Source organism: Tursiops truncatus, chromosome 19 (assembly GCF_011762595.2).
Source record: "Tursiops truncatus isolate mTurTru1 chromosome 19, mTurTru1.mat.Y, whole genome shotgun sequence".
NCBI classification, from domain to species: Eukaryota; Metazoa; Chordata; class Mammalia; order Artiodactyla; family Delphinidae; genus Tursiops; species Tursiops truncatus.
Window position 1 is genome coordinate 4,782,904 of NC_047052.1, and position 26,548 is coordinate 4,809,451.

At 52.6% G+C, this 26,548-nt stretch overlaps 1 protein-coding gene across 7 annotated transcripts in view; it reads left to right on the forward strand.

The window, feature by feature from the left end:
* The first annotated feature begins 1,541 nt into the window (after positions 1 to 1,541).
* Positions 1,542 to 26,548, forward strand: part of SLC38A8 (solute carrier family 38 member 8) — a 39,892-nt gene continuing 14,885 nt past the window's right edge. For 5 of the 7 annotated variants that reach the window (XM_073796429.1, XM_033844468.2, XM_073796428.1 and 2 more), the window contains exons 1-7: positions 1,543 to 3,348; positions 3,656 to 3,831; positions 4,229 to 4,419; positions 8,764 to 8,962; positions 18,239 to 18,380; positions 19,207 to 19,308; positions 22,473 to 22,530. In XM_073796429.1, coding sequence (XP_073652530.1) covers positions 4,231 to 4,419; positions 8,764 to 8,962; positions 18,239 to 18,380; positions 19,207 to 19,308; positions 22,473 to 22,530 — 690 coding nt within the window. In that variant the 5' untranslated portion in view covers positions 1,543 to 3,348; positions 3,656 to 3,831; positions 4,229 to 4,230. The other 2 variants (XM_073796433.1, XM_073796431.1) reach the window with 2 other exon arrangements.

Genomic DNA, 26,548 nt, shown 5'->3' on the forward strand with positions numbered 1-26,548 from the left:
CCAATCCAAGGTGCAGTTTTCTTTTCCTTCACCCAGAGTGGGACTCCGGATCATGACTCAGGGCACCAGCCCTTCAAAAAGAGGGAGGGGACAGCAAGGCCTGTGCCCTTGGGCTGTGTGTCACCTGGAGGCCCCCAACCTCTGCTCTGCGGCTGAGAAAAGACCCCTGCTGTTGAGCTTGGGGGTCGGGGGGTGGGGACGCCATGGGCCTCCAGCCTCTCAGAGGTGCCCGACCACCAGCACTCAGGATGCTGGGTGTGTCCGTTTCCTGCTGCCACTATAACCAGTTACCAGGAAGCAGTGGCCTGAAACAGCACATTTATCCCCTGCAGCTCTGGAGGTTGGAAGTCCAAAATCAGTCTCGTGGGGCTAAACTCAGGGCTGGTTCCCTCCGGAGGCTCCAGGCGAGAACTGATTCCCAGGCCTTCTCCAGCTTCTGGAGCCGCCCGCATCCCTTGGCCGGGGGGCCCCTCCGCCACCTGCAGTGCACACCACTCCACCCTCTGCTTCTGTCCGCACGTCTCTGCCCTCTGACCCTGCTGTGTCCCTGTTCTCGGGCGCTGTGATGGTGATCAGGGCTCACCGAGACCACCCAGGATACTCGCCCCGTCTCAAGGTCTGCACTTGCTCTCATCTGCAGAGTCCCTTTGGCCAGGTGACACAGCCGTAAGTTCTGGGACGAGGGTGAGGACATCTTTGGGAGCCGCCAGTCTGCCTACCGACCGCACTGGGTTCCTGCCCCTGCGCTGGCGCCTGTTCCCCGCAGAGGTTAACTGTCGCCCTGAAAGGTCCACGAGCTCCTGTATCTGCAGACCTGAGGCTTTATTCCTGCAGCGTCTGGTTCACTCCACCTTTCATTTATTAAGCCGCCTTTTGAGGGCCAAGCCAGGGCACAAAGCTGAAGGCGAAGCAGTCCCTGCTTGACCTTGTCCTAGGCAAAAGCCCTAAAAATTCTAAATGGTAACCACGTGTGTCATTCTGTGTGCCCCCTGAGGGAATATCTTGCAGGTTCAGTTAACAGTCTTGGGCCTGTGGCTGCCTTGACAGCTGGCCCACAGGTGGTATTTGCTTATTGGGATCAAAATATGAAACTAGAAACAAGAAAATACTGTCAGGAGTGCCAGCTAGTTTCATTCGTCAAGCCCTTGTTGGGGCTCCACCCTATCTCAGCAGGCGGTAGCCAGCGCCTTCCTCTGCTGCGTGCTTCCGGGTTCCCGTGCCTTCTCCCCGTCACCTTTGCGCGCCTCCCCTCCCTGCCCAGGCCGCGCAGGCCTCAGACCTCTTCCCTCCTGATCCCACAGATGCCCCGAGGCCCCGGCCTCCGGCCGAGGCGGGCTTGAGGTTTGCGCGCTTGCCCGCCCTCCCAGTCACATGCGCGCTCCCTTGCTTCTGAGGGCCGAGCCGCGGCACAGAGCTGCGGCTGAGCAGGCGCCGTGAGCCCAGGCGCACAGGGCTGCCCTCCTCCTCCACACTGCACGTGAACACCTCTTGGGGAGCGTTATAGAAAACCGGGTGCCCGTCCCGTCCAGACCAGCTTCATCCGAAGCTCTGAGGGTGGGCCTGGCGCCGGCACTTTGAAGGGTCCCTCGGGTGTTGTGCAGCCCAGGTTCAGAGCATTGTCCTAGAAGCTCAGAGGCCGGCGGAGGTAGAAACACAGACATGTACAGGTCATGGGATTTGCCCCGTGCGTATTTCGACAACAGCAACCCTCTTCTCACTGGGTCCTCCTAAGGGCCCTGCAGGGTAGACAGGGGCTGTTACCACCATTTCGCAGGGGACCGCAGTGAGGCCTGGATCTCAGTCCTAGGCACTCTGGTTGCTGAGACCATCCCACCCCCCGACCCCTGCCCCGGTCTGTCTTCCAGAACTTTCTAAAGGGTGAGACAAAGGTTTGCGGAAATGAGCTGAGGTCACTTTCTCCCTGAAGTTCCCAACCTGTCAGGTGACCAGTACTCTGTGGTGACGGAAAGGAGGGAGCCTGGAACATCCCTTGACGGGTGCTCCCATGGGGGGCGACACGGGGCCGTGTGCGGGGCGCTGGGCTGAGCCCCGTGTGCCACCAGGGCTGCCCACCCACACAGATGGGGCCCCACAGGCACCTCTCCTCCCCGGGAAAGGTCACACAGCCCTGAGACTGGGTAGAGTGCAAATCAAAGCCCCTCAGAATTAAGAAGTTTCCCCCATTGAGTGGAATTTCACAGCCCAGTGGCCAATTTCTAAGTCATGCACGTTAATGGGCAGCTAATGAGGGACCCAGGCAGGACAGGGGCGTGCCCCGGGCGCCCAGAGCCAAGATTAAGGAGTACAAAGCCAGGCCGCTCTGAGAGCCCTTGATCTCCTTTCTCACTGCCTCGGGGTGGATGTGGGGGGAGAGAGCCATGTGAATTCCGGAGGGGTGCGCCCCAGCCCCTCACATCCTGCCGTCTGCTCACCCATTCATTCCCTCCCTTACGTGTCCGCTCCCATCCGGGCACCATCAGGGTCCGGGCGGGTGCAGGAGCCAGCGTGACACTGCTGGCTTTGAGATGACACACACTCGGGGCTGATTTCCGGACCTGGCCCTGGCCAGCGCTCACATTTTGAGCCTCTTGCCCCACCCATGGGAGCCCTGCGCTCTACGGACCGCGGTGACAGCCCTCGGGTTTCAAGGTGAGGACGCGGGGAGCGCTTGCTGCCAGGCCTGGGTCACGGCGAGCACCGCTCACGTGGTCGCAGCAGAACTGCGGCCCACGACGCCGTCCAGCTCCGGGCTCCCTTTCCCCTGGAGCCCGTGGACAGGCTGGCCACTCAGCAGATGGAGCAGAGCCCGCAAAGTATAAACGGAGCCGCTGCAGGGAGGTGGCACGGTCAGGGGCTTGAGACCATACGAGCAAAGCCTTTGGTGCTGATCTCGACGGAGAAGGACTGATTGATTGGGGGAGGCGTTGAACATGTTTAACTTACAGCAGCAGTTCTCAGGAAGGGGCCCCGGACCCCCTGAGTCAGAGACGCTGGTGATGGATCCCACACTCGGTGTTTTAACATGCTCTCGGGGGGATTTGAGCCTGGGCTCCAGGAATAAACAGGTTCACCTCTGAATTCAAGATCCGACCTTCACGGGGCTGTGTTTTCCGTGTTGGGACTGTTTCCAGAATTCTGCCGTCCTAGCCGACTGTATCGGGTCGGAGAGGTAGTCTCTACTCAAAGTGTGGTCCAGGGACCGGCAGCACCCACCTCCGCAGAGCTCGCGAGAAACGTGGAGTCTCGGCTCCACCCCAGGTGGGACGAATCAGCACCTGCCTGTTAACAAGACCCCAGATGATTCCCGTGCTCGTCTGCCTGGGGCGCCTCTCCAGAGCCTTTGCATGCGTGAGTCCACAGCACCCCCCCCCCCCGGAGGGCACACGGACCCCCTTCTGCAGATGGGAAACTGGGCTGGCCCCCCAACAGGTGACAGATGGGGGTAGGGGGCCTGGGAGGCATCCCGGGAGGAGGCGTTGGAGATGGTGAGATTGGTGCAGCCTCCCTGATTTCTCCCAGCTGAGCTCTAACCCTCGGGGCGGCCGGGAAGGCCCCGCCCCCAGGAGTCTTAAGACGCCCGTGCTCAGGCCAGAGGTCTCAGAAGCTACGAGTTCTTGGGACGGGTGGCGCCGACCTCCTGTCCGTGTCCTCCTAGGTTCGGGGACGTGACCCCAGCACGTGCTCTCTAGGGCTCCCATAATTCATGACGCATTTGCCCACCCCGGTGGAGCTAGAGCCTTCCTCCCACCCCTCTGGGTCCTCTGAAGTGAGCCCGAGTCCCCGTCCCTGATGGCCCAGGACTGTCTGTCGTCTTGAAGATTGGACTTGGTGGTAAGGACCAGGGGCTGGAGCCCCTTCGCTGTGGAAGTTGGCCCGGAGGCGGGTGGGTGGGTGAGAACAGCCATGGGGAGGAAGGAGTTGGGGATTTGGAACAGAAAGGGGGTGGGAGGGTAAGAGTGCCCGTAAACAAGGTTGGAAGTTGCGGGGGCAGCGTTGGTTGAGGGGAAAGGCGTGCGGACCGGAAGCTAGGGGGCAGGTGGTTGCATAACGCTTTGGAAAGGGGGCAGCAGATGCTCGGGAAGAGGGGTACAGAGGCTGGGATGGTTGGGACAGGCGTCCTGGCTCTGGCTGGATCGAGGAGAGACGCATCCCAGCTGGAGAAGGGTGCCGTGAACTGGGAAGACAGTGCCGGGACCACCCCCTCTCTCTGCCCCTCTGCTGCTTCTAGCCATGGAGGGACAGACCCCAGGAGACAGAGGCCTTTCGGAAAAGCCGGTCCCCACGGCCACCCGCCCCAGTCTGTCCTCACTGGGTGCTGTCTTCATTCTCCTGAAGTCCGCGCTGGGCGCCGGCCTGCTCAGCTTCCCGTGGGCCTTCCACAAGGCGGGTGGGGTGGCCCCCGCTTTCCTAGCGGAGCTGGTAAGCCCATGGGGAGCATTTTGAGGCGGGGGGCGGGTCTCCGGGGGCAGGTAGGAACTTAATTTTATTTTTCCAGCTAGAGCCCTGGGTGTTGCTTTTGCAGAGCTGCCTGTCTCCGAAATTACTCCTGTGGCTTTTGCTTTTCCATCCCGCTCAGCTCACGAAGGGAGGAGGGAATCCCCCTGTAGACCCGGGGCGAGAGCATCCTCTAGGCGGCTGAGGGCCTCGCAGCCAGGCGGGGTGTGGGGCAGGGGGGAAGGTAGAGGCGCGCTGGGTCCCTGCGGAGCGCTCGGCACCTGTAGCCAATGAACCTGGCCTTTCAGCTGGGGAGGCGCTGTCTCCGAGCCACGGATTGACTTCTCCTGCCTCCCGGTTTCGGCTCCCCAGTGAAAGCCCAAATCTCGTGGACAGGTCAGGACTGAGGCCGCCGTGACGCCTGCAACCTGCACGGTGTCAGCGGTGTTTGGCCAGGTCTGCTGGCTGCGTGTGGATTCTGAACTCTCTCCCTTCCCAGAAAGTTCCAGGGCCCGACCATCCTCAGCGGCAAAGAGCTGCTGATTAGCACAGCTTCATGTTATTAGCAATCTTTTCCTTGAGCTGATAGGAATCAGGCATTTCGTGGTAAGCTCTTTGACGGGCATCATCTCGAGTGCTTTTTTCTGGCAGCTGGCTGATAATGGCCCCATTGGTGGGCCCACGGGGCCTTTCTTGTCTTTCTGGAAGCTGCCACATGCTGCCTTGTGTAGTGTCTGGTGTAACCCGTGCCACCCCCATGCTGGCTGAGCGCCTGTCTGGCGCCGGGTGGCTGAGACACTGTGGTCTCCGTCCTTGTGAAGCTTGTTCTAACAGGGAACTCGGACAAGATTCAAGAAGTCGAATGACACAGTGTCAGATGGTGGGCAGCGTGACGGGTGGGATGACATCCGTGGGAGCGGGAGGGGAGCAGAGAGGCCCCCGCCAAGGCGGCGCTGAGCCCCAGCTTGTCCAGGCGCACGTGACGGGCAACAGAGCGGTGTTTGGATGTGTGCGGCAGAAAGGCCGCGCTTCCGGAACAGGGAGCCCGACCTCCAGCCGCAAAGGGTCAGCGATAGAGCGGATGGGGCCCGCATGGGGGTCCGTGGTCAGGCACAGACGGACCAGTCCGAGGACGCCAGGCAGGGCGGAGGCAGGGACGTGGCGCGCCGCTCCGCAGGCTCCGTGCGGGGTCTCCTGGCACCTTTCGGGAGTACGGATGCCGACTGCCCAGGTTTGGGTGGACCTGAGATCGTGCATCTCTGACAGGCTCCCGGGTAACAGAGATGCTGCTGGGGTGGCTTGCCCTTTGCACAGGATGGTCTAAAGATCCCGTCTTGGGCAGGCAGCCAGCCTTCAGGAGAGGGGACCCCAAATATGAATAAGTGGAAACTCCCGACAAGGGGAGAAGTCAGGCTGGTACTTAGCAACTCCCCCATCATTTCCTGACTCTCCCCTCCTCTTAGCCAGCGAGACTTCTGCCCTGTCCCCAGGTACAAGGCCTCCCCTTGGATGGGAGGAATGTTTAAAGATGCCTGCCACTGGGAGGTCAGTGGTGTGAGGTTTTAGGTCTCTAATGGCCCCATGAGCACCGGAGGGTTAATGAAATTAATGAGCTTGGACCCTCCTCGGCTCCAAAGAGAGGCGCGCCTGGCCAGGGGCTGTGAGGGCTCTTTGCTCACTGGCTGCTAAGAGGCTCAGGGACCGTCTCGAGGGTCAGCTACTCCTGCGTGGACAGCTCACTGCGTTAGCAGAGACGTACCTTCACTGGCAGAGGCTCAGCCTGACCCCCCATCCCCCTTCCCTTCCTTTCATCCCCAAATACCTACGAAGCACCTGCTGTGTTCTGGGTGCTTTTCTGGGGCTAAACGGTAAGCAAAAAAGACACGATCCCAGTCTCCATGGAGCTTAGAGTCTGGTGGATGAGCGAGACAGGGATCCTCACGCTGTATGCACTGTTGTGAGGCTGTGGCCTCAGGCCCCTGGACCCAAGGACCACAACCTGGGCAGCGTAAAACAACAGAAGTGTATTCTCGCCCAGTCTCAGAGACTGCAAGTCCGAACTAATGTGTCGGCAGGGTCCTTCCCGCCTCTCCAGCTCCTGGGGGCTCCAGATGTTCCTTGGCTTGTGGCCATGTCGCTCCAGTCTCTGCCCCATCGCCACACAGCTTTCTCTGTGTCTCCTCCTCTTCTGTCTCTTATTAGGACACTTGTTGGATTTAAGGCCCACTTGGCTTATCCAGAATGACCTCATCTCAAGATCCTTAATTTCACCTGCAAAGACCCTTTTCATTTAATTACATGTTCATTATTTGCATCTGCTAGGATGACTGCCAGTAAGTCCCTTTCACAGGTTCTGGAGATGAGGATGTAGACAAACCTTCTGGGGGGTTCCACCCACCATGGGGAAAAAAGTGGGCCCACGAAAGGTGTGGTTCTGCCAGAAGCGGAGGGTTGAGCCCACCTCGGGGGTGAAGTGTGGGGAGGCTTCCTGGAGGAGGTGACCTTGGAGAGGAGGGGGGAAGAGTAGGAGTTCCCCAGGTGAGGGACGGTGGTGGAGGCGGGGAGGGTGGTGTTCCAAGCAGAGGAACCGGCACGGGCAGAGGTCGAGGGGCTGGAGGGAGCGTGCATGTTCCTCCTGGCTCTGAACTTCCAAGTTTCTCTCAGGCGGTCCAGTTTGATGTTCCCTTCAGCAGCCCTAGTTGTGGCTGCTGGCGTAAGAACGCGTCTGCTGTTCAGGGGCACGAACTGTGTGTGAAGACGGCCGTGCTGGGTCTCCCCGGGCTTCTTAGCTGAGTACCGCACAGCTCCTGCATTGTTCTCCTCCATAGAAGTGTGGGAGGGGCGTTTGGCCGTGGAGACCAGGTCCAGCTTAGGGACAGGCAGCCGTCCATCCTGGAGAGGCTCAAAAACATTTAACTACGTGGGGCAAGTGGGTCTCAAATGCATCAGTTGAGGCGGGGGTGGGGGGGCGGCAGGGGGGTTGTCGAGTGGCGCAGATGATTTGGAAAGCAGTTTGTAAGAAATTGCTAGAGTCGAACACACATCTACCCTGACACCCAGGAATTCCACTCCTCGGTGTGTGTCCAGGAGAAGGAAACGTGGGTCCTCAGAATGACTTATTCTAGAATGCTCAGCTCTTCATTCATAGTAGCCAAACACGAAGAACAGCCCAGATGTCTGGCAACGGGATTGGATCAACCAATTGTGCTTCTATCCACACAGTGAAATAGCACTTGGCAAAAATGGGAATAAACTTTACCGATGTGCCCGATAGGGCTGGCCCTCACAAACGTTACCACTCAGTGGAAAGGCAGATAAGAAAATGGCTAAAAGCAGAAAAATATTAGTGGTTTTTTTCTGGGCACGGGGACAGAAAGTGACTGGGAAGGGACAGGAGGGAACTTCGGGGACGTGGTAACATTTTGTGTCTTGGTAGGGGTTTAGGATGCACTTGTACGTTGGTTATACCCCTTCCAATGATATACACTTAAGACTGCATTTCACTGTGTGTAAATTTTATCTTACGAGAGGGACTGTAAACACACATCGAGCTCTAATTAACGATACGCACGCCCAAATCTTTAGGGGGAAGTATGCTAATTAATACCCACAACTTGCCTTGAAACGTACACCCAAGTTTAGATGGACGCATGGACGCACGGTAGAGATGTGATCAGATAAGCACAGTGATCTGCTCCTAGTAGAATCTAGGTAGTGGGTACAGGGCGTTCATTGTACAATTCTTCCAACTTTCCTAGATGTTTGAAAATTTTTCAGTGTTGGAAAAAATTCCAACAGAGCACTGGAGGGGGAGTCTGGAGAATAAGAATGACCATCATTTCTTGAGCAGTTACCACGTGCCAGGCACTGAGCTGGCACAACTCTCCAGTAAGGTAGATGGTATCATCCCCATTTCACAGATGGGAAAACAGAGGTTGATGGTGGGCCTCATGCCACAGAGCAGGTGAGTGGCAGAGTTGGAATTGAACCCAAGTATGCCTGCTTCCTAACCATCATGCTTTATGGCTCTCCACCTGCAACGCATGTGATCTTAGGAAAGTAATTTAAACTCTGAGTTTCTGATGCCTCATTTGTCCAACTGGTGTGGAGTGGTGGGAACCCCAGATTCACAGACGTAGAGCCAGTGCGGCCTCTAGAATCCACCTGCTTTGCAGCTCTGGTTTCAAGGGAGGGGGCTGGTCGCTTGTCAGGTAGAGGCCCTAGGCTGTAGGCAGCCGTGGCCTCTGCAGGTGAGACCCGGAGGGAGTGGTATCAGCATCCTGGGGGGGTGGTTGTGGGCACACCTGGCCCCATGGTCCTGTTCTGCAGGTCTCCTTGGTCTTCCTGATCAGTGGGCTGGTCATCCTGGGCTATGCCGCCTCCGTCAGTGGCCAGGCCACCTACCAGGGCGTGGTCGGAGGGCTGTGTGGCCCCACCATCAGGAAGCTGTGTGAGGCCTGCTTCATCGTCAACCTGCTCATGATCTCCGTGGCCTTCCTCAGGGTGATCGGGGACCAGCTGGAGAAGTGTAAGTACCTGCCCTGGAGTCAGGGCTGACCCCGGGTGTGGAGCTCGCGTCTCCCGAGCTCCTGGTGGATGAGCAGGACGTTGGCTTGGGCCCTTGGCAGGCAGCGGAGGCCGAGACCACTGCCAGCTCCTAACGTCGTGGCGAAGGGAGGTGCAGGGTTAGCAATTACCACCACAGTGAGAGTCAAGGAGCTGGAGGGAGCTGTGCTGGGGATCCAGGGGGGACTCATTCTACAGGCGGGGAGGCGGCCCCAACTGCAAAGACACCCCTGTGAGAGAACCGGCAACACCTTGAATTTGGGGATGTCAAAGACGCTCAGCCCCGTGCTCCCTTGGCCTCTAGGCCCCCCACTAACAATTTCCCTCTAAGCACCTCTTTGGCTGCGTCTTACCGATTCTGATATGTTCTGATTTCACTTTTAATCCATTCAGTCCTTTGCTAGTTTTTGCTATGATTTCCTATTTGACTCATGGGATGTTTAGAATTGTGTGATTCAATTTCCAATTATTTGGGAGTTTTCTAGTTGCCTTTTTGGTTTCTTTTTTTAAAAAATTTTTTTATACAGCAGGTTCTTATTAGTCATCAATTTTATACACATCAGTGTATACATGTCAATCCCAGTCTCCCAATTCGTCACACCCTCACCCCCACCCCTACCACTTTCCCCGCTTGGTGTCCATACGTTTGTTCTCTTCATCTGTGTCTCAATTTCTGCCCTGCAAACTGGTTCATCTATACCCTTTTTCTAGGTTCCACATATATGCGTTAATATATGATATTAGTTTTTCTCCTTCTGACTCACTTCACTCTGTATGACAGACTCTACATCCCTCCACGTCCCTACGTATGACCCAATTTCGTTCCTTTTTATGGCTGAGTAATACTCCATTGTATATATGTGCCACACCTTCTTTATCCATTCATCTGTCGATGGGCATTTAGGTTCCTTCCATGACCTGGCTGTTGTGAATAGTGCTGCAGTGAACATTGGGGTGCATGCGTCTTTTTGAATTACGGTTTTCTGTGGGTATATGCCCAGTAGTGGGATTGCTGGGTCATATGGTAGTTCTATTTTTAGTTTTTTAAGGAACCTCCATACTGTTCTCCATAGTGGCCGTATCAATTTACATTCCCACCAACAGTGCAGGAGGGTTCCCTTTTCTCCACACCCTCTCCAGCATTTGTTGTTTGTAGATTTTCTGATGATGCACATTCTAACCTGTGTGAGGTGGTACCTCATTGTAGTTCTGATTTGCATTTCTCTAATAATTAGCGATGTTGAACAGCTTTTCATGTGTTTTTTGGCCATCTGTATGTCCTCTTTGGAGAAACTCTGTTTAGGTCTTCTGCCCATTTTTTGATTGGGTTGTTTGTTTTTTTTAATATTGAGCTGCACGAGCTGTTTATATATTTTGGAGATTAATCCTTTGACCGTTGATTCGTTTGCAAATATTTTTTCCCATTCTGAGGGTTGTCTTTTCGTCTTGTTTGTAGTTTCCTTTGCTTTGCAAAAGCTTTTAAGTTTCATTAGGTCCCATTTGTTTATTTTTGTTTTTATTTCCATTACTCTAGGAGGTGGATCAAAAAAGATCTTGCTGTGATTTATGTCAAAGAGTGTTCTTCCTATGTTTTCCTCTAAGAGTTTTACAGTGTCCGGTCTTACATTTAGGTCTCGAATCCTTTTTGAGTTTATTTTTGTGTATGGTGTTAGGGAGTGTTCTAATTTCATTCTTTTACATGTAGCTGTCCAGTTTTCCCAACACCACTTATTGAAGAGACTGTCTTTTCTCCATTGTATATCCTTGCCTCCTCTGTCATAGATTAGTTGACCATAGGTGCGTGGGTTTATCTCTGGGCTTTCTATCCTGTTCCACTGATCTATATTTCTGTTTTTGTGCCAGTACCATATTGTCTTGAGTACAGTAGCTTCGTAGTATAGTCTGAAGTCAGGGAGCCTGATTCCTCCAGCTCCGCTTTTTTCCCTCAAGACTGCTTTGGCTATTCGGGGTCTTTTGTGTCTCCATACAAATTTTAAGATTTTTTGTTCTAGTTCTGTAAAAGAAAAAAAAAAATGCCATTGGTAATTTGATAGGGATTGCATTGAATCTGCAGATTGCTTTGGGTAGTATAGTCATTTTCACAATATTGATTCTTCCAATTCAAGAACATGGTATATCTCTCCATCTGTTGGTATCATCTTTAATTTCTTTCATCAGTGTCTTATAGTTTTCTGCATATAGGTCTTTGGTCTCCCTAGGTAGGTTTATTCCTAGGTATTTTATTCTTTTTGTTGCAGTGGTAAATGGGAGTGTTTCCTTAATTTCTCTTTCAGATTTTTCATCATTAGTGTACAGGAATGCAAGAGATTTCTGTGCATTAATTTTGTATCCTGCTACTTTACCAAATTCATTGATTAGCTCTAGTAGTTTTCTGGTGGCATCTTTAGGATTCTCTATGTATAGTATCATGTCATCTGCAAAGAGTGACAGTTTTACTTCTTCTTTTCCAATTTGTATTCCTTTTATTTCTTTCTTCTCTGATTGCCGTGGCTAGGACTTCCAAAACTATACTGAATAATAGTGGTGAGAGTGGACATCCTTGTCTTGTTCCTGATCTTAGAGGAAATGGTTTCAGTTTTCCACCATCGAGAATGATGTTTGCTGTGAGTTTGTCATATATGGTCTTTATTATGTTGAGGTAGGTTCCCTTTATGCCCACTTTCTGGAGAGTTTTTATCATAAATGGGTGTTGAATTTTGTCAAAAGCTTTTTCTGCATCTATTGAGATGATCATACCGTTTTTCTTCTTCAATTTGTTAATATGGTGTATCACATTGATTGATTTGCATATATTAAAGAATCCTTGCATCCCTGGGATAAATCCCACTTGATCATGGTGTATGATCCCTTTATGTGCTGTTGGATTCTGTTTGCTAGTATTTTGTTGAGGATTTTTGCATCTATATTCATCAGTGATATTGGTCTGCAATTTCCTTTTTTTGTAGTATCTTTGTCTGGTTTTGATATCAGGGTGATGGTGGCCTCATAGAATGAGTTTAGGAGTGTTCCTTCCTCTGCAATTTTTGGAAGAGTTTGAGAAGGATGGGTGTTAGCTCTTCTCTAAATATTTGATAGAATTCACCTGTGAAGCCATCCGGTCCTGGAGTTTTGTTTGTTGGAAGATTTTTAATCACAGTTTCAATTTCATGACTTGTGATTGGTCTGTTCATATTTTCTATTTCTTCCTGCTTTAGTCTTGGAAGGTTATACCTTTCTAAGAGTTTGTCCATTTCTTCCAGGTTGTCCATTTTATTGGCATAGAGTTGCGTGTAGTAGTCTCGTAGAATGCTTTGTATTTCTGCAATGTCTGTTTTTACTTCTCCTTTTTCATTTCTAATTTTATTGATTTGAGTCCTCTCCCTCTTTTTCTTGATGAGTCTGGCTAATGGTTTATCAATTTTATCTTCTCAAAGAACCAGCTTTTAGTTTTATTGATCCTTGCTTGGTTTCTTTGTTTCTCTCTCATTTATTTCTGCTCTAATCTTTATGATTTCTTTCCTTCTGATAAGTTTGGGTTTTGTTTGTTCTTCTTTCTCTAGTTTCTTTAGGTGTAAGGTTAGATTGTTTATATTAGATTTTTCTTGTTTCTTGAGGTAGGCTTGTATAGCTATAAACTTCCCTCTCAGAACTGCTTTTGCTGCATCCCATAGGTTTTGGATCGTCGTGTTTTCAGTATCATTTGTCTCTCGGTATTTTTTGATTTCCTCTTTGATTTCTTCAGTGATCTCTTGGTTATTTAGTAACATATTGTTTAGCCTCCATGCGTTTGTGTTTTTTTTTACATTTTTCCCCCCTGTAATTGATATCTAATCTCATAGCGTTGTGGTCAGAAAAGTTGCTGGATATGATTTCAGTTTTTTTAAATTTACTGAGCCTTTATTTGTGGCCCAAGATGTGATGTATCCTGTAGAATATTCCATGAGCACTTGAGAAGAAAGCGTAATCTGCTGTTTTGGGATGGAATGTCCTATAAATATCAATTAAATCTATCTGGTCTGTTGTGTCATTTAAAGCTTGTGTTTTCTTATCAATTTTCTGTCAGGATGATGTGTCCATTGGTGTAAGTGAGGTGTTAAAGTCCCCCACTATTATTGTGTTACCGTCGATTTCCTCTTTTATAGCTGTTAGCAGTTGCCTTATGTATTGAGGTGCTCCTATGTTGGGTGCATAAATATTTACAATTGTTATATCTTTTTCTTGGATTGATCCCTTGATCATTATGTAGTGTCCTTCCTTGTCTCTTGTAACATTCTCTATTTTAAAGTCTATGTTATCTGATATGAGTATTGCTACTCTTTTGGTTTCTATTTGCATGGAATATCTTTTTCCATCCCTTTACTTTCAGTCTGAATGTGTCCCTAGGTCTAAAGTGGGTCTCTTGTAGGCAGCATATATATGAGTCTTGTTTTTGTATCCATTCAGCAAGCCTTGTGTCTTTTGGTTGGAGCATTTAATCCGTTCACTTTTAAGGTAATTATTAATATGTACCTATGACCATTTTCTTAATTGTTTGGGGTTTGTTTTTGTAGGTCTTTTTCTGCTCTTGTATTTCCCACTTAGAGAAGTTCTTTTAGCATTTGTTGTAGAGCTGGTTTGGTGGAGCTGAATTCTCTTATCTTTTGCTTGTCTGTAAAGCTTTTGATGTCACCATCAAATCTGAATGAGATCCTTGCTGGGTAGAGTAATCTTGGTTGTAGTTTCTTCCCTTTCATCACTTTAAATATATCATGCCACTCCCTTCTGGCTCGTAGAGTTTCTGCTGAGAAATCAGCTGTTAACCTTATGGGAGTTCCCTTGTATGTTATTTGTCGTTCTTCCCTTGCTGCTTTCAGCAATTTGTGTTTAATTTTTGCCAGTTTGATTACTATGTGTCTTGGCGTGTTTCTCCTGGGGTTTATCCTGTATGGGACTCTCTGCACTTCTGGACTTGGGTGGCTATTTCCTTTCCCATGTTAGGGAAGTTTTCGACTATAATCTCTTCAAATATCTTCTCAGGTCCTTTCTCTCTCTCTTTTCCTTCTGGGACCCCTATAATGTGAATGTTGTTGTGTTGAATGTTGTTGTATTGACTGTTGTCCCAGAGGTCTCTTAGACTGTCTTCATTTCTTTTCATTCTTTTTTCTTTATTCTGTTCCGCAGCAGTGAATTCCACCATTCTGTCTTGCAGGTCACTTATCCGTTCTTCTGCTTCAGTTATTCTGCTATTGATTCCTTCTAGTGTAGTTTTCTTTTCAGTTATTGTATTGTTCATCTCTGTTTGTTTGTTCTTTAATTCTTCTAGATCTGTGTTAAACATTTCTTGCATCTTCTCAGTCTTTGCCTCCATTCTTTTTCCGAGGTCCTGGATCATCTTCACTAACACTATTCTGAATCCTTTTTCTATCTCCACTTCATTTAGTTGTTTTTCTGGGGTTTTATCTTGTTCCTTCATCTGGTACATAGCCCTCTGCCTTTTCATCCTGTCTGTCTTTCTGTGCATGTCGCCTTTTTGGTTTCTGCCTTAAATGCACCATGGTCAGAGAACACAGCTGTATAATTTTGCCATGTGAGACTTACTCTCTGGCTCAGCATGTGGTCTGTCTTGGTGAGCTCTTAAAGGGTGTGTATTCTGTGGTTCTTTGGTACAGTGTTCTAGAACTCTCCATTAGGTCAAGGTGATCCAGAGCTTTGATCAGATCTTCCATGGCCTTGCAGATTTTTGGGGCAGTGGGGGAGTCTAGTTATTCTGTCAGGTTATGAGAGAGAGAGTGTTAAAGTCTCCAATTATGATTGCAGATCTGTCTACTTTTCCGTTTAATTCTATGAATTTTTTGCTCATGGTTTTTGAAGCTCTCTTATGAATAAGCACACACAGTGAATTGCCTTTTTATTATGAAATTTCACTTTTTGTCTCTGTAATGCTTTGTGAATACACCTGTGAATATAGCCTCTCCCACATCCTTAAGATTAGTGTTTGCACAGAATTTCTTTTCCCACTCTTTTACTCTGAACCTTGGAATTTTAAAATGCACTTCTTGTAGACAGCATATGGTCGGGTCTTGCTTTCTTATCATCTTGACAGTCTCGGGTTTTAATTGGCATATTTAGACTTTTACTTGGAATGTAATAATGACTGATGGTTGCATCTCGGTCTATCATTTTGCTGTTTGTTCTGTCTCTTGAACCGTGAAAAAAAGGTCCCTGATGCAGGGATATGGAAATTAAAGGCTCCCATGTTGTGGGAAGGACTCTTATCCTCCACAAAAATGAAAGTTGGTAGATCTGAACCAACTTTAAATTGGCACTGAAATGCCCTGCCTGACAGTGGCAAGTAGAGGTCATGTCGGATTTCAATTCTGGTCAACTGGTGGTGCTGCTCTGCTGAGATGAATTCTGAGGTCCTGCCGTGTTGAGAAGGATTCTGAAGGCCTGACTTAGTGGCAAGGATCTGAGGGGCTGCCATGATGGGAAGGATTTTGATGGGCTGCTTTGTGAGAAGGATTCTAGGGGCTGCCGTGTTGAGAAAATCTTAGGAGCTGCTTTTTTGAGGAGGATACTAGGGGCTGCCCTGTTGGGAAGAATCTTAGCGGCTACAGTGTTGAGAAGGATTCTGAGGGCCTGACTTCTTGGGAAGGATCTGAGGGCCTGTTGTATTGGGACGGATTCTGATGGGCTGCCATGAGAGAAGGATTCTAGGGGCTGCCTTCTTTAGAAGAATCTTAGGGGCTGCCGTGTTGGGAAGGATTTTGAGGGCCTCCGTGCTGAGAAGAATCTTAGGGGCTGCCGTGATTTGGAGGGTTCTCAGGGGCTGCTGTGTTGCGAAGGATTCTGAGGTGATGCCGTGTGAGAAAGATTCTAGTGGCTCCCACAGTGGGAAGAATCTTAGCAGCTGCAGTGTTGGGAAGGATTCTGAGGGGCTGCTGTGTTGAGGAGGATTCTGAGGGGCTGCCTTGTTGGGAAGGATACTGAGCGGCTGTGGTGTTGGTAGGGATTCTGAGTGGCTATCCTGCTGAGGACAATTCTGAGGGCCTGCTGTGTTGAGAAGATTCTGAGCTGCTGCCATGTTTAGAATGATTGTGAGGGGCTGTCGTGTTGGGAAGGATTCTGAGGGCCTCCGTGTTGAGAGGAACCCTAGGGGCTGCCATCCTTTGGAGGATTCTCAAGGGCTGCTGTGTCGAGAAGGATTCTGAGGGCCTGCAGTGTCCAGAAAGGTTCTGAGGGGCTTCCGTGTTGGGAAAGAATGTGAGGGGCTGTGTCTTGAGAAGGGTTCAATGGGCTGCCACGTGAGAAGGCTTCTTCCTGTTGAGGCTTCTGAGGGCCTCAGTGTTGAGAAGAAATTAGTGGCTGTCGTGTGGAAGAGGATTCTGAGGGGCTGCCATGTTGAAAATGATTTTGAGGGGGTGCCCTGTTGAGAATAATTTCGGGGGCTGCTGTGTTAAGGATCTGAGGCCCTCAGTGTTGAGAGGAATCTTAGGGGCGGCCACGTTGAAACTGATTTTGAGGGCTTCCCTGTTGAGAAGGATTCCGAGGGGGTGTCATGTGAGGCGGCTTTTGAGGGCCTCAGTGTTGAGAAAATATGGGCCACTATGTTGGGAAGAATCTTAGCAGCTGCCATGCTGAGGAGGGTTCTGAGGGGCTGCCATGTTTAGGAGGATTCTGAGCGGCTGCTGCGTTGAGAAGGTTCTGGGCTCAGTTAGTGGACCACCTGGAGAGAGTATTGATGGGAGGCATGCCACCCCAGCTCTGGGTGGATTGACTGGTGGGAGGAGAGCATCGTCTGCGTGTTTCTGGTTAGGTATTTAGGGATATGTCTTTCTGAAGGCAAGTCCAGGTTACTTGGGCTGAAGGCTAATTGGACGTTGGGCTTTTGGATGGAGTCATTACGTTCATCGGGTACAAGAGACTGTAAACGATGGTGCCGAGGACACCAAGGTATGGCCTGGAAAGTGAGGGCTCAGGAAGGAGCTGGGCAGCCCAGATGGCAGAGGGGGTGCCTTCCTGGCTTCAGGAGTCCAGATGGCTAAGAAGGGCTTGCCCCCCGTCCCAGGCCACGTGGGATCTCTGTGCACCTTTGGGTACGCGCATTCCCTTGGCCTCTCTGGCCAGGAAAGCCTGCCTTGCCGCCCTCAGGGGAGGTCTCTGTCCCCTGAGCTCCACGTGGAGCTGTCCCGTTGCGTCACTCCAGTAGAAGCAAGCCATTGTGGTCAGGCCGTTGATCTCTTTTCATCGCGTGCTTTACGGAGCACGTGAGAACCGGAAGGGTTATGTTACAGCAGCGCCAGCCCCCCGAGTGGGCACCTCTATCTGCGTGCTTCCGGCCTCGAGCCATCTCGCTGTCTCCCCTCTCCCCCATCTGTCTAGCCTCCTCTATCTGATAACTCCAAATTCTCCGTCTTACTGTGGTGGAATCAAAACGGGTCCAGACTCTTAGGTGTTCCTTCTCTTGAGAGTTTGATGGGGTCTGTGTCCCCTCCCCCGAATCAGAGCGGGCTCCGTGACGGCTCGGCCTGGTGGAGGAGGGCAGATGGGACACTGCCAGTTCTAGGCCTGGCCTTTAATAGGACGGCACCTTCCGCCTTGGGCTCGGGACCCCCCAGCTGTCATGGACCAGCCTGCTGGACGGTCTGCAGGGGGGGGCCCCGCGGAGCCCAGGCATCCCCACCAGGCACCCTGTGTGAGCGCAGCCGCAGCCGTTGAGGACCCTCCAGCCCCGCCCCCTGCCAAATACCCCCGAGGGCCCGCAGCCTATCTCTTGCGAGGGCCCGCAGCCTATCTCTTGCGGAAGGCCAGCTCAGCCCGGCCCTAATTCTCCTCTCTCTGATAACGGGGTTGCCCGGGGCTGCTGTTTGGGGGAAATGTATTCCAGGCCCCGACTTCACCGCACACACCCTTTGAGCCCTTGAGTAAATTTCCACAAACAGGAGGGCCTGGGTGCCCCAAGGGCAGACCGTTGTGTTGTTTGCTGCCGATTCCAGCACTTAGAGCAGCGCCTGCCAGGCGGAAGGAACTCGGTGAAGGTCTGTTGAATGAATGCCTACAGCGTGTTCCCTCCGTCCTGGTGGCACGTGACAAGGTCCCCATCATGCTTGTCATCCCACCCCTTTAAACTCACGGGGATGACTCAGTGCCCACGGCGAACCCACCCGAGGACCCAGAGCTGGGAAGCCCGTGGCTGCGGCTCTTCAGCTGGGGGAGGCCACGCGGGGCTCGCTGCATCTCCCTCCCTCCCTCCCCCTAGTGTGCGACCTGCTGCTGCCCGGCGCCCCGCCAGCCCCGCAGCCCTGGTACACCGACCAGCGCTTCACCCTGACTCTGCTCTCCATGCTGGCCATCCTGCCCCTGTCTGCCCCACGTGAGATCGGCTTCCAGAAATACACAAGGTACAGGCTGCAGCCCCTTCCTGGCAGGACGATGGCTGGGGCTGGGTCCCCACCTCGGCGGACGCTTGGTGGGTGGTTCCTGTCCGCCTGGGATAGGGGAGCTGCTAGCACGGGTCTTCCCATTTGCAGAAGGGGGAAAAATGTTAATTACACAAGTCATACATGTGCCTGATAGAAAATACAGATAAACAAAAAAGAAATTTACCCGTAATGACAGGACCTGCAGCTGACATTTTGTTACCTAATGATTGTAGACTTTTTCTGCACACACACGCACATATGCTGGCACGGACACACACACACACACACACATACACACACTTTTTCCCATTTTACCGTCTTAGGCTCTCCGCGTACTTTTGGAAAAATTAAGCCTGGCAAAAGTCTTCACACAAGTGTGCCACCCACCTTCCCCTGTCGTGTAATGAAATGGAGCAGAGAAAGAGTGGGCAGGACCCCCTTGGCCCCCAGGCACCCCCAGCCCTCACCAGCTGAGTCAGGGTCCTCCTTCCCCCTGTGCTGTGGCCCAGTGGGCAGTGTCCTGACTTAGATACTGAATCCCAGTGGCTGTTGGAGAGACGGGGGCGCCCGTAGCGATCACAGGCTCGCAGGTCTGACCTCGCTGGGCCTGAGCGTGGCCCTGCCCTGCTCGCCTGGAATGCTCTTCCCGCTGTCCCCATTGTGCAGATAAGGAAATGGAGTCCAGACACTGGCCTGACACCTTGCCTGTGTGGGCAGAGCTGGCATTGAGACCCCGCTCCGTGTGGCTCCCCAGCCCCTACCTCACCATAGAGGCCCCTAACGCTGCGCTCCGTCCGTGTGTTAGCATCCTAGGCACCCTGGCCGCCTGCTACCTGGCCCTGGTCATCGTGGCACAGTACTACCTCGGGCCCCAAGACCTCGCTCGTGAGCCCCACCTGGCATCGAGGTGAGTCTTGGGCGATGGCTTCCCGGGGCTGCTGTGAGGGCTGCTTCTCCCCCCGACCCTGCCCATGGTTTGCACAGAGCCCTGGCTCGTCCCGTTCCTTCAAGTCTCTGATGCCGTAGAATTCAGCAAAGCCTCCTTTCCTGGGACTTCCCTGGCGGTCCAGTGGTTAGGACTGTGCTTCCACTGCAGGGAGCGCGGGTTCAAGCCCTGGTCGGGGAACTAAGATCCCACGTGCCACACGGTGTGGCCAAAAAAAAGCTCCTTTCCTTCTTCAGAACGACAGTGCTATCACTAGTGAGGACGGGGGACAGGCTAAGGGACACGGAAGCACTGGACACCCCAGCAGTCTGGGGCTCCTAGGCTGTTGCAGACACGTTCCCCACAGTTTAGGGGCCGCAGAACCAGCCAGCAAGATGCAGGGGCAGGGGCAGAGGCCAGTGAGGCCCGACGAGCCTGAGCGAGGCCAAGATTGGGAGTGGGCCTGGGGGGGTTTCCTGTAGGAATGCAGAGCTGCGGTGAGGACTTCAGTTTTGCACGGAAGCCACTGCAGGGTTTTGATCACAGCAGGGGCTTGAAATCAAATCGGCTGGTGGTAGGCCAGCTCCATGAGCCTGTGACCTGTGACGTCCCCCAGGGTCCTGGGCTGAGAAGGGCCCTGCGCTTGGTTTAACGCCCTGCTGTCGCCATCCTGAAAGGCTTAACTGCTGTTGAACAGGGGCCGGGACTTTCATTTTGCACTGGGTCCCGCAAATCGTGTGGACCCTCCTGGAGGGTAGGTTGGAAGTGGAGTGAGAGAGAGAGAAGAGAGTCTGGGTGACTCTGAGCTTTGGCGATGCCGTTTCATGGGCTGGATGGGACGGGGAGGGGTCGGGTGGGGATGTGTAAGGTTGGAGACGGCTGTGAGACACTAAATAATGACGTCAGGGAGCTGGTCAGACTGTGCGCCTGGAGTCCAGAGAGGCCTGGGCTGGAGAGAGGAGCATCAACCCATAGATGGCGTGGAAGTAAGGCCAGGAGCCCAGGTGAGAACTGAGCTGGTGGCCCTCCACCAGGCCCTGGGGGATCAGCGAGAGGGATGGCAAGTTAGCAGCACGTGTTAGCTTCTTGGGGCTGCTCGTAGTAACACATGAGCACAAACCGGGTGGCTGAAAGCAGCAGCGACTTCTCCCTTGGTTCTGGAAGCTAAAGTCCCAAATCAAGGTGTGGGCACGGCTGCGCTCCCTCTGGAGGCTCCGGGGGAGGGTCCTTCCTGCCCCTCCCAGCGTCGGTGTTGCCGGCACTCTTTGGCCTTCCTTGGTCTGCACATGCTTCGCTGCAGACTCGGCCCCCATGGTCACACGGCCTCTGCCTTGTGTGTTTCCTCTTCCTATAAAGACACCAGTTGTTGGGTTAACTCCCAGCCTACTTCAGTATGACCTCATCTTCATTTAACCAATTACATCTACAAAGACCCTTTTTCCAAATAAGATTTCATTCTGAGGTTCCCAGTGGCTGTAAATCTAGGGGGACACTGTACAACTCAGGACAGAGGATAATAGAATCTGGGTCTCAGAAGTCAGCAGAATTTCAAGAAGGTTGGGGTGATCGCCACCAGCTGCCGCTTCTGGGTCACATGGAGCTGAGCCCTGGCGCCTGATTTGGCCACAGAGGCCGCTCGATGTGGCTGAGTTTCATCAGGGCAGGAGGCGGGGTTGAAGGCCCAGGTGGATTGGGTTCAGGAGAGGGGGAAGGGAAAAGCCAGGAAAGAGCTCTTCTGAAGAGGGGAGAAGCGGAAAGTGCCGGGGCACAGAGGCCACGTCCCGTGTGGCCCACGGCACACCGACGGCATGACCCAGCAGTGGAGGAAACCCGATCAGAAGAGGGCCAGGTCCACTGCTCATCTGTGGCCTTGAGTCTGCGGAGGGGAGGGTCCTGCTCTCTGGAAATGCAGCCTCCAAGGCTGGAGCTCGGGCAGTCTCACCCACGGGAACAGGAGAGGACAGCACGTGAGGCCCAGAGGACGCGGGCAGGCAGATGGAGCTGTGGGAGCGTGGGCGCTAAGAAGCTGGCCATCGGCTGACAGTGCTGTTGAGGGAAGTCCAGGAAGGCAGGGCTTGGCGGGGAGGCTCCGTGATCTGCACCAGAGTTAAGAGGCGGCCGGAGCGCAGCACAGAAGGGAGATACTTTCCCCACTTTCCCCGTGGCTGCTGTGACACGTTCCTGCCAAACTTGGTGACTTAAAACTACACAAATTTATTCTCTTACAGTTCTGATATCAGAAGTCCAGAATAGGTCTCACTGGGCTAAAATCAAGATGTCAGCAGGGCTATGTTCCTTTTGGAAGCTCTAGATTGGAATCCGTTTCCAACTCCTAGAAGCGCCCACATTCCTTGGCTCGGGGCCCCTTCCTCCATCTTCAAAGCCAGCAAGGTTCCATCTCTCTGACCCTGCTTCTCTGGTCACAGCTCCCTCTGACCATAGCTGGGGAAGGTTCTCTGACTGCAAGGATCCTTGGGCTACGTTGGCCCGAGATCCTCCAGGGTCATCTTGTGTCGTGTAAGGTTCCCAGGGTTAGGACATGGATCTCTTTGGGGCCCACTCTTCTACCACAACCAGGAAACCCCGATTCTATAGCGGGTGCTGTATATGCTCCCTCCACCATGTGTCCCTAAAGGTGCCGGAAGCTGGTACGTAGAGCTGCTTATTAAAGGAAGCTGGAGGGCCACCATGTGGGGACCACTGAGAGGGCTTGACCTGAAGATTCTGCCCCATGCACACCTCAGTTCTCTTGGGCAGCTTGGACAGAGGTCAAAGCATCCTTGCCCTGTGGGGTCTGTTTGATGGAGGCTGCCTGTGCCCCCAACCACCCCAGGCCCTAAGCTCACTGGGCACAGGCAGCCTCCAAGGGAGGCTGGGAGTTCCTCCCAGCCACGCCCTGCTCAAGTTGTGCCTGCAGGGAGAATGTCAAGTTACCATATGTCAGCACAGATGTACTTAGAAAGTGCAGCATTTAACATGCAGGCTTTTCCAACCCCCCAAACCCGGCAGTGGACATGGTTTTTAAAACCTGTCTTACAGTCACGCTTAGTTACATCTTGCTGGTGGTGTTGAAAACTCATTTTCAAGTTGAAGGTTGTCTTGAGTTTAACTTTTTGTAACAAGCACCCGTTTTCATCTCTTTACAGTCCTTCCTCCTGGGCCTCCGTATTTAGTGTCTTTCCCACCATCTGCTTCGGATTTCAGGTAACCTTGGCGTCCGTGTCGCAGAGGGTGGCATTTGCAGGCTCTGGGGACCGCCTGCTCCCTCAGGAGAGCGTGGCCTCCCTGTCGGGAGAAGCTCGAGGACTTGTGCCAGGGTGAGATGGGCTGTCTTTGGCAGACGGTGCACGTGGCCGGCATCTGGGCTCTGGGAACCGGCCCCGCCGACAGCCAGCAGCAGCACCTTTGTTTTTTGGGTCTGGGGTCCAGTGTGTGGGCCCGGGACCTGTCCCCTCCTTTGCGAAGTCCTCACGGCCGAGTCGCCACGCCTGGGGACCTGGAGCGGCCTTTTTACGTAGAACGCCTTCGTGCAGGTGGCTTCTGCCGCGGGGGCCTGGAGGCTTGCCGGCTAGGAGGGCGGGAAGGTGCGTGGGGAGCTGGCGGTACTGGGCAGAATATATAGACTTTGATAGAATGGCATGGAGTAAGGAATTCCGTGCGTGCAATCCAGTGGAGGGGCTTCCGCCGCAGCGCTGGGTGGGGCAGATTCAGTGATGCCCTTTTCCAGGCGCAGATGCCTGGGAGGAGTCTTGAGCAATGTGTGGGAGGTGGTCAGCTAGAAGGGGAGGGCGCTTCAGCTGGAGAGCCCCGGAGGGGGCGGGGGTCCCAGGCTGGAGAGCTGCAAGGGGCGGGGCTGGCATTGGGCTTCGCTCCCCGCCTTCTGGGCTTTCCTGGGGTCTCGCAGTCTCCTAGCAGGCGGCAGCTGACTCCCTTGCTCCATTGTTTATTTTAGGAAAGATTTGCCTCTCTCCTAAAAACAACCACCTCCCCACCACGACAACAACAAAACCGCCCCCAGTGAAATCCAGTTCTCGAGGGAAAGTGGCTCGGGGTTGACAGTGTCTCAGCTTCGTAGCCTGAGCGGCTTCTTGCTGTGCTCACCAACCAGCTCCACTTTGTGTTTGTCAGCTTATGTTTTCTTTGAGAACCACTTTTTGGGGAAAAGAAAAGTCCTGAAACATTTCCGTTGCTCTTTTTTATAAATGAGTCGCTGTAGCGTTTCTGGGGCTTAGCAAGCCGCTTACAGAACTTCTCACGTTTCTTCCTGCACACCCAATATTTTGAAAGATGGAAGGCGACGATTTTGCTGTCAACCGTTTAGCCAGTCCTCTCTCGGGTCCCCGAGCACCATATGGTGTAGCAGGCTCGCGCCGGGCAGGGGGGTGCTTTCCAGATGCTTGTGAGGAGGTGCCCCCCTCACCTTTGCCTCGGCTCCCTCATCCCATTCTCCTAGCAACCGAGGCCTGGGCTGCCGTTTCCAGGGACACGGGATGCGGAGATGGGGGAGTTGGGAAAGGATGTGGATTGCAGGGTGGGGGTGGGGCAGAGGACTAGTTGCCGAGGCCGGGGATAGGGTTGCCAGGATCCAGCTTGGGGAGTCAGGGATCTGGGGGTTGGGGAACTAGGCGCAGGTGAAGGTGGAAGGGAGCCGGGTGAGGAGTGGCGCTGGGCTGGAGGGGCTGCTGAGCGGGGGAAGGCGTGGGCGGTCACCTGGCGTCATCGGGAGGTCGGATTCAAACACACTGCTCCCCACACACTTAGCGGGGCACCCCGTCCAGCCTGCGCAGAGTCGGAAGGAGGGGCTTGGGGGAGCACGGGTTGTGGGTGCAGGCTCTGCTCCCAGACACCCTGGCCACACGCGGTGCTTCTCCCTTGTTTGTGTTTTTTTAATTGAAGTATGACTGATGTACAACACCGTGTTAGTTTCGGGTGTACAGCACAGCAATTCAGGCATATGTAGCTGAATATATATGCATGTTCGTTTTCAGATTTTTTTTCCTTTAGAGGTTATTACAAAATATTGAGTATAGTTCCCTGTGTTATACAGGAGGTCCTTGTTGGTATTCTGTTTTATCCATCGTAGTGTGTATATGTTAATTCCAAACTCCTAATTTATCCCTCCCCCCATCCCCCTTTCCCCTTTGGTGACCATAAGTTAGTTTTCTATGTTTGTGAGTCTTTTTCTGTTTTGGAAATAAGTTCATTTGTATCTTTTTTTTTTAGATGCCACATATAAATGATGTCATGATATTTGTCTTTCTTTGGCTTACTTCTTTTAGTATGATAATCTCTAGGTCCATCCATGTTGCTGCAAAGGGCATTATTTCATTCCTTTTTATGGCTGAGTAATATTCCATTGTATATATGTACCACATCTTCTTTATCCGTTCATCTGTCAGTGGACATTTAGGTTGCTTCCATGTCTTGGCTATTGTAAATAGTGCTGTAATGAACATTGGGGTGCGTGAATCTTTTCGAATTATGGTTTTCTCCAGATATATGCCCAGGAGTGGGATTGTAGGATCATATGGTAGTTCTGTTCTTAGTTTTTAAAGGAACCTCCATACTGTTCTCCATAGTTGTTGCACCAATTTACATTCCCGCCAACAGTGTAGGAGAGTTCCCTTTTCTCCACACCCTCTGCAGCATTTGTTATTTGTAGACTTTTTGATGATGGCCATTCTGACCTGTGTGAGGTGGTACCTCACTGTAGTTTTGATTTGCATCTCTCTAATAATTAGCGTTGTTGAGCATCTTTTCATGTGCCTGTTGGCCCTCTGTGTGTCTTCTTTCCCCTTGGTGTTTTTAAACGGCTTTGAGATACACCTTAACGTGGCATACAACTCACCCCTCTAACGTGTACAGTTCAGTGGTTTTTAGTATGTTCACAGAGTTGTGCAACCATCGCCACCATCAGTTTTACAACATTTTCATCACCTTCAAAAGAAACTTGTACTTATTACCAGTCACTCCCCATCCCCCTCTTGCTTCCCTCCCGGCCCCTGGCAACCACAGATTTTTCTGTCTCTCTGCATGTGCCTGTGCTGGGCACTTCAGGTAAGTGGAATCATACAGTATATGGTTCTTTGTAGCTGGCTTCTTTCACTCGATGTGGTGTTTTGTTTTGTTTTTAATTTATATTTCTGGCCGCGTTGGGTCTTCGTTGCTGCACGCAGGCTTTCTCTAGTTGCGGCGAGCGGGGGCTTCTCTTCGTTGTGGTGCGCGGGCTTCTCATTGCGGTGGCTTTTCTTGTTGTGGAGCACGGGCTCTAGGCGCGCGGGCTTCAGTAGTTGTGGTGTGCAGGCTCAGTAGTTGTAGCTTGCGGGCTCTAGAGCGCAGGCTCAGTAGTTGCGCACGGTCTTAGTTGCTCCGCGGCATGTGGGATCTTCCCGAACCAGGGCTCAAACCCATGTCCCCTGCATTGGCAGGCAGATTCTTAACCAGTGCGCCATCAGGGAAGTCCCACTCACCGTGGAGTTTCTGAGGATCGTCCGTGTGGTACATGTGTCAGGACCGCATCCCTTTTCATGGCTGAGTGATATTCCACTGTTTGGAGAGTCCATAGCTTGTTTTTCCTTTCTTCAGCTGGTGGCCGTTTGGACCGTTTCCACTTCTTACCCACCACATGCTCCTCTGCCCGGCGTCCCATCACTTAGTGAATAGTGAGCTTGCTATTGGCCAGCCAGTGTCCTAGATGCTGTCCCAGCAGGGCAGCCCTGCCCTCAGAAGCATTATTTCCCGGCATAAGACCAAGAGAAACACAACCCAGGAGTCATAGGAGAAACAGGAAGAAGGGCAGGGCCCCATCCTGCAACCACCAAGCATCCTTTCCCCATGTCTGGGTTCCAGAGTATAGGAGGTGGGAACGTTGATCCTGAGTTCCACTGCTTGTTGGTTGAGGGCCCGTGTGCGTGTGTGTGTGCGTGCGCGCGTGCTTGCCGCAGGCTGGACGCCGCCTCTGTGGCTGGAATCGGGAGGCCTGAGGCTGGTGTGCCCCAGCCCCTCACAGTGGGCACTCCATGAGGGTGGGGACTGTGTGAGGCTGGTTGATGGGTACCCCACACTCGCAACAAGGGGCACTGATATAAGGACCTGAGTGTGGAGAGCTGGGGTTGGGTGCAGGGAGGCCTCGTGACTGCGAGTGGGGCAAAGGGATGGATGATTGAGTAACCACCGGAGTGCCCTTCGCCCACAGGCCAGGCTCTGTGCTGAGAATGCGGGA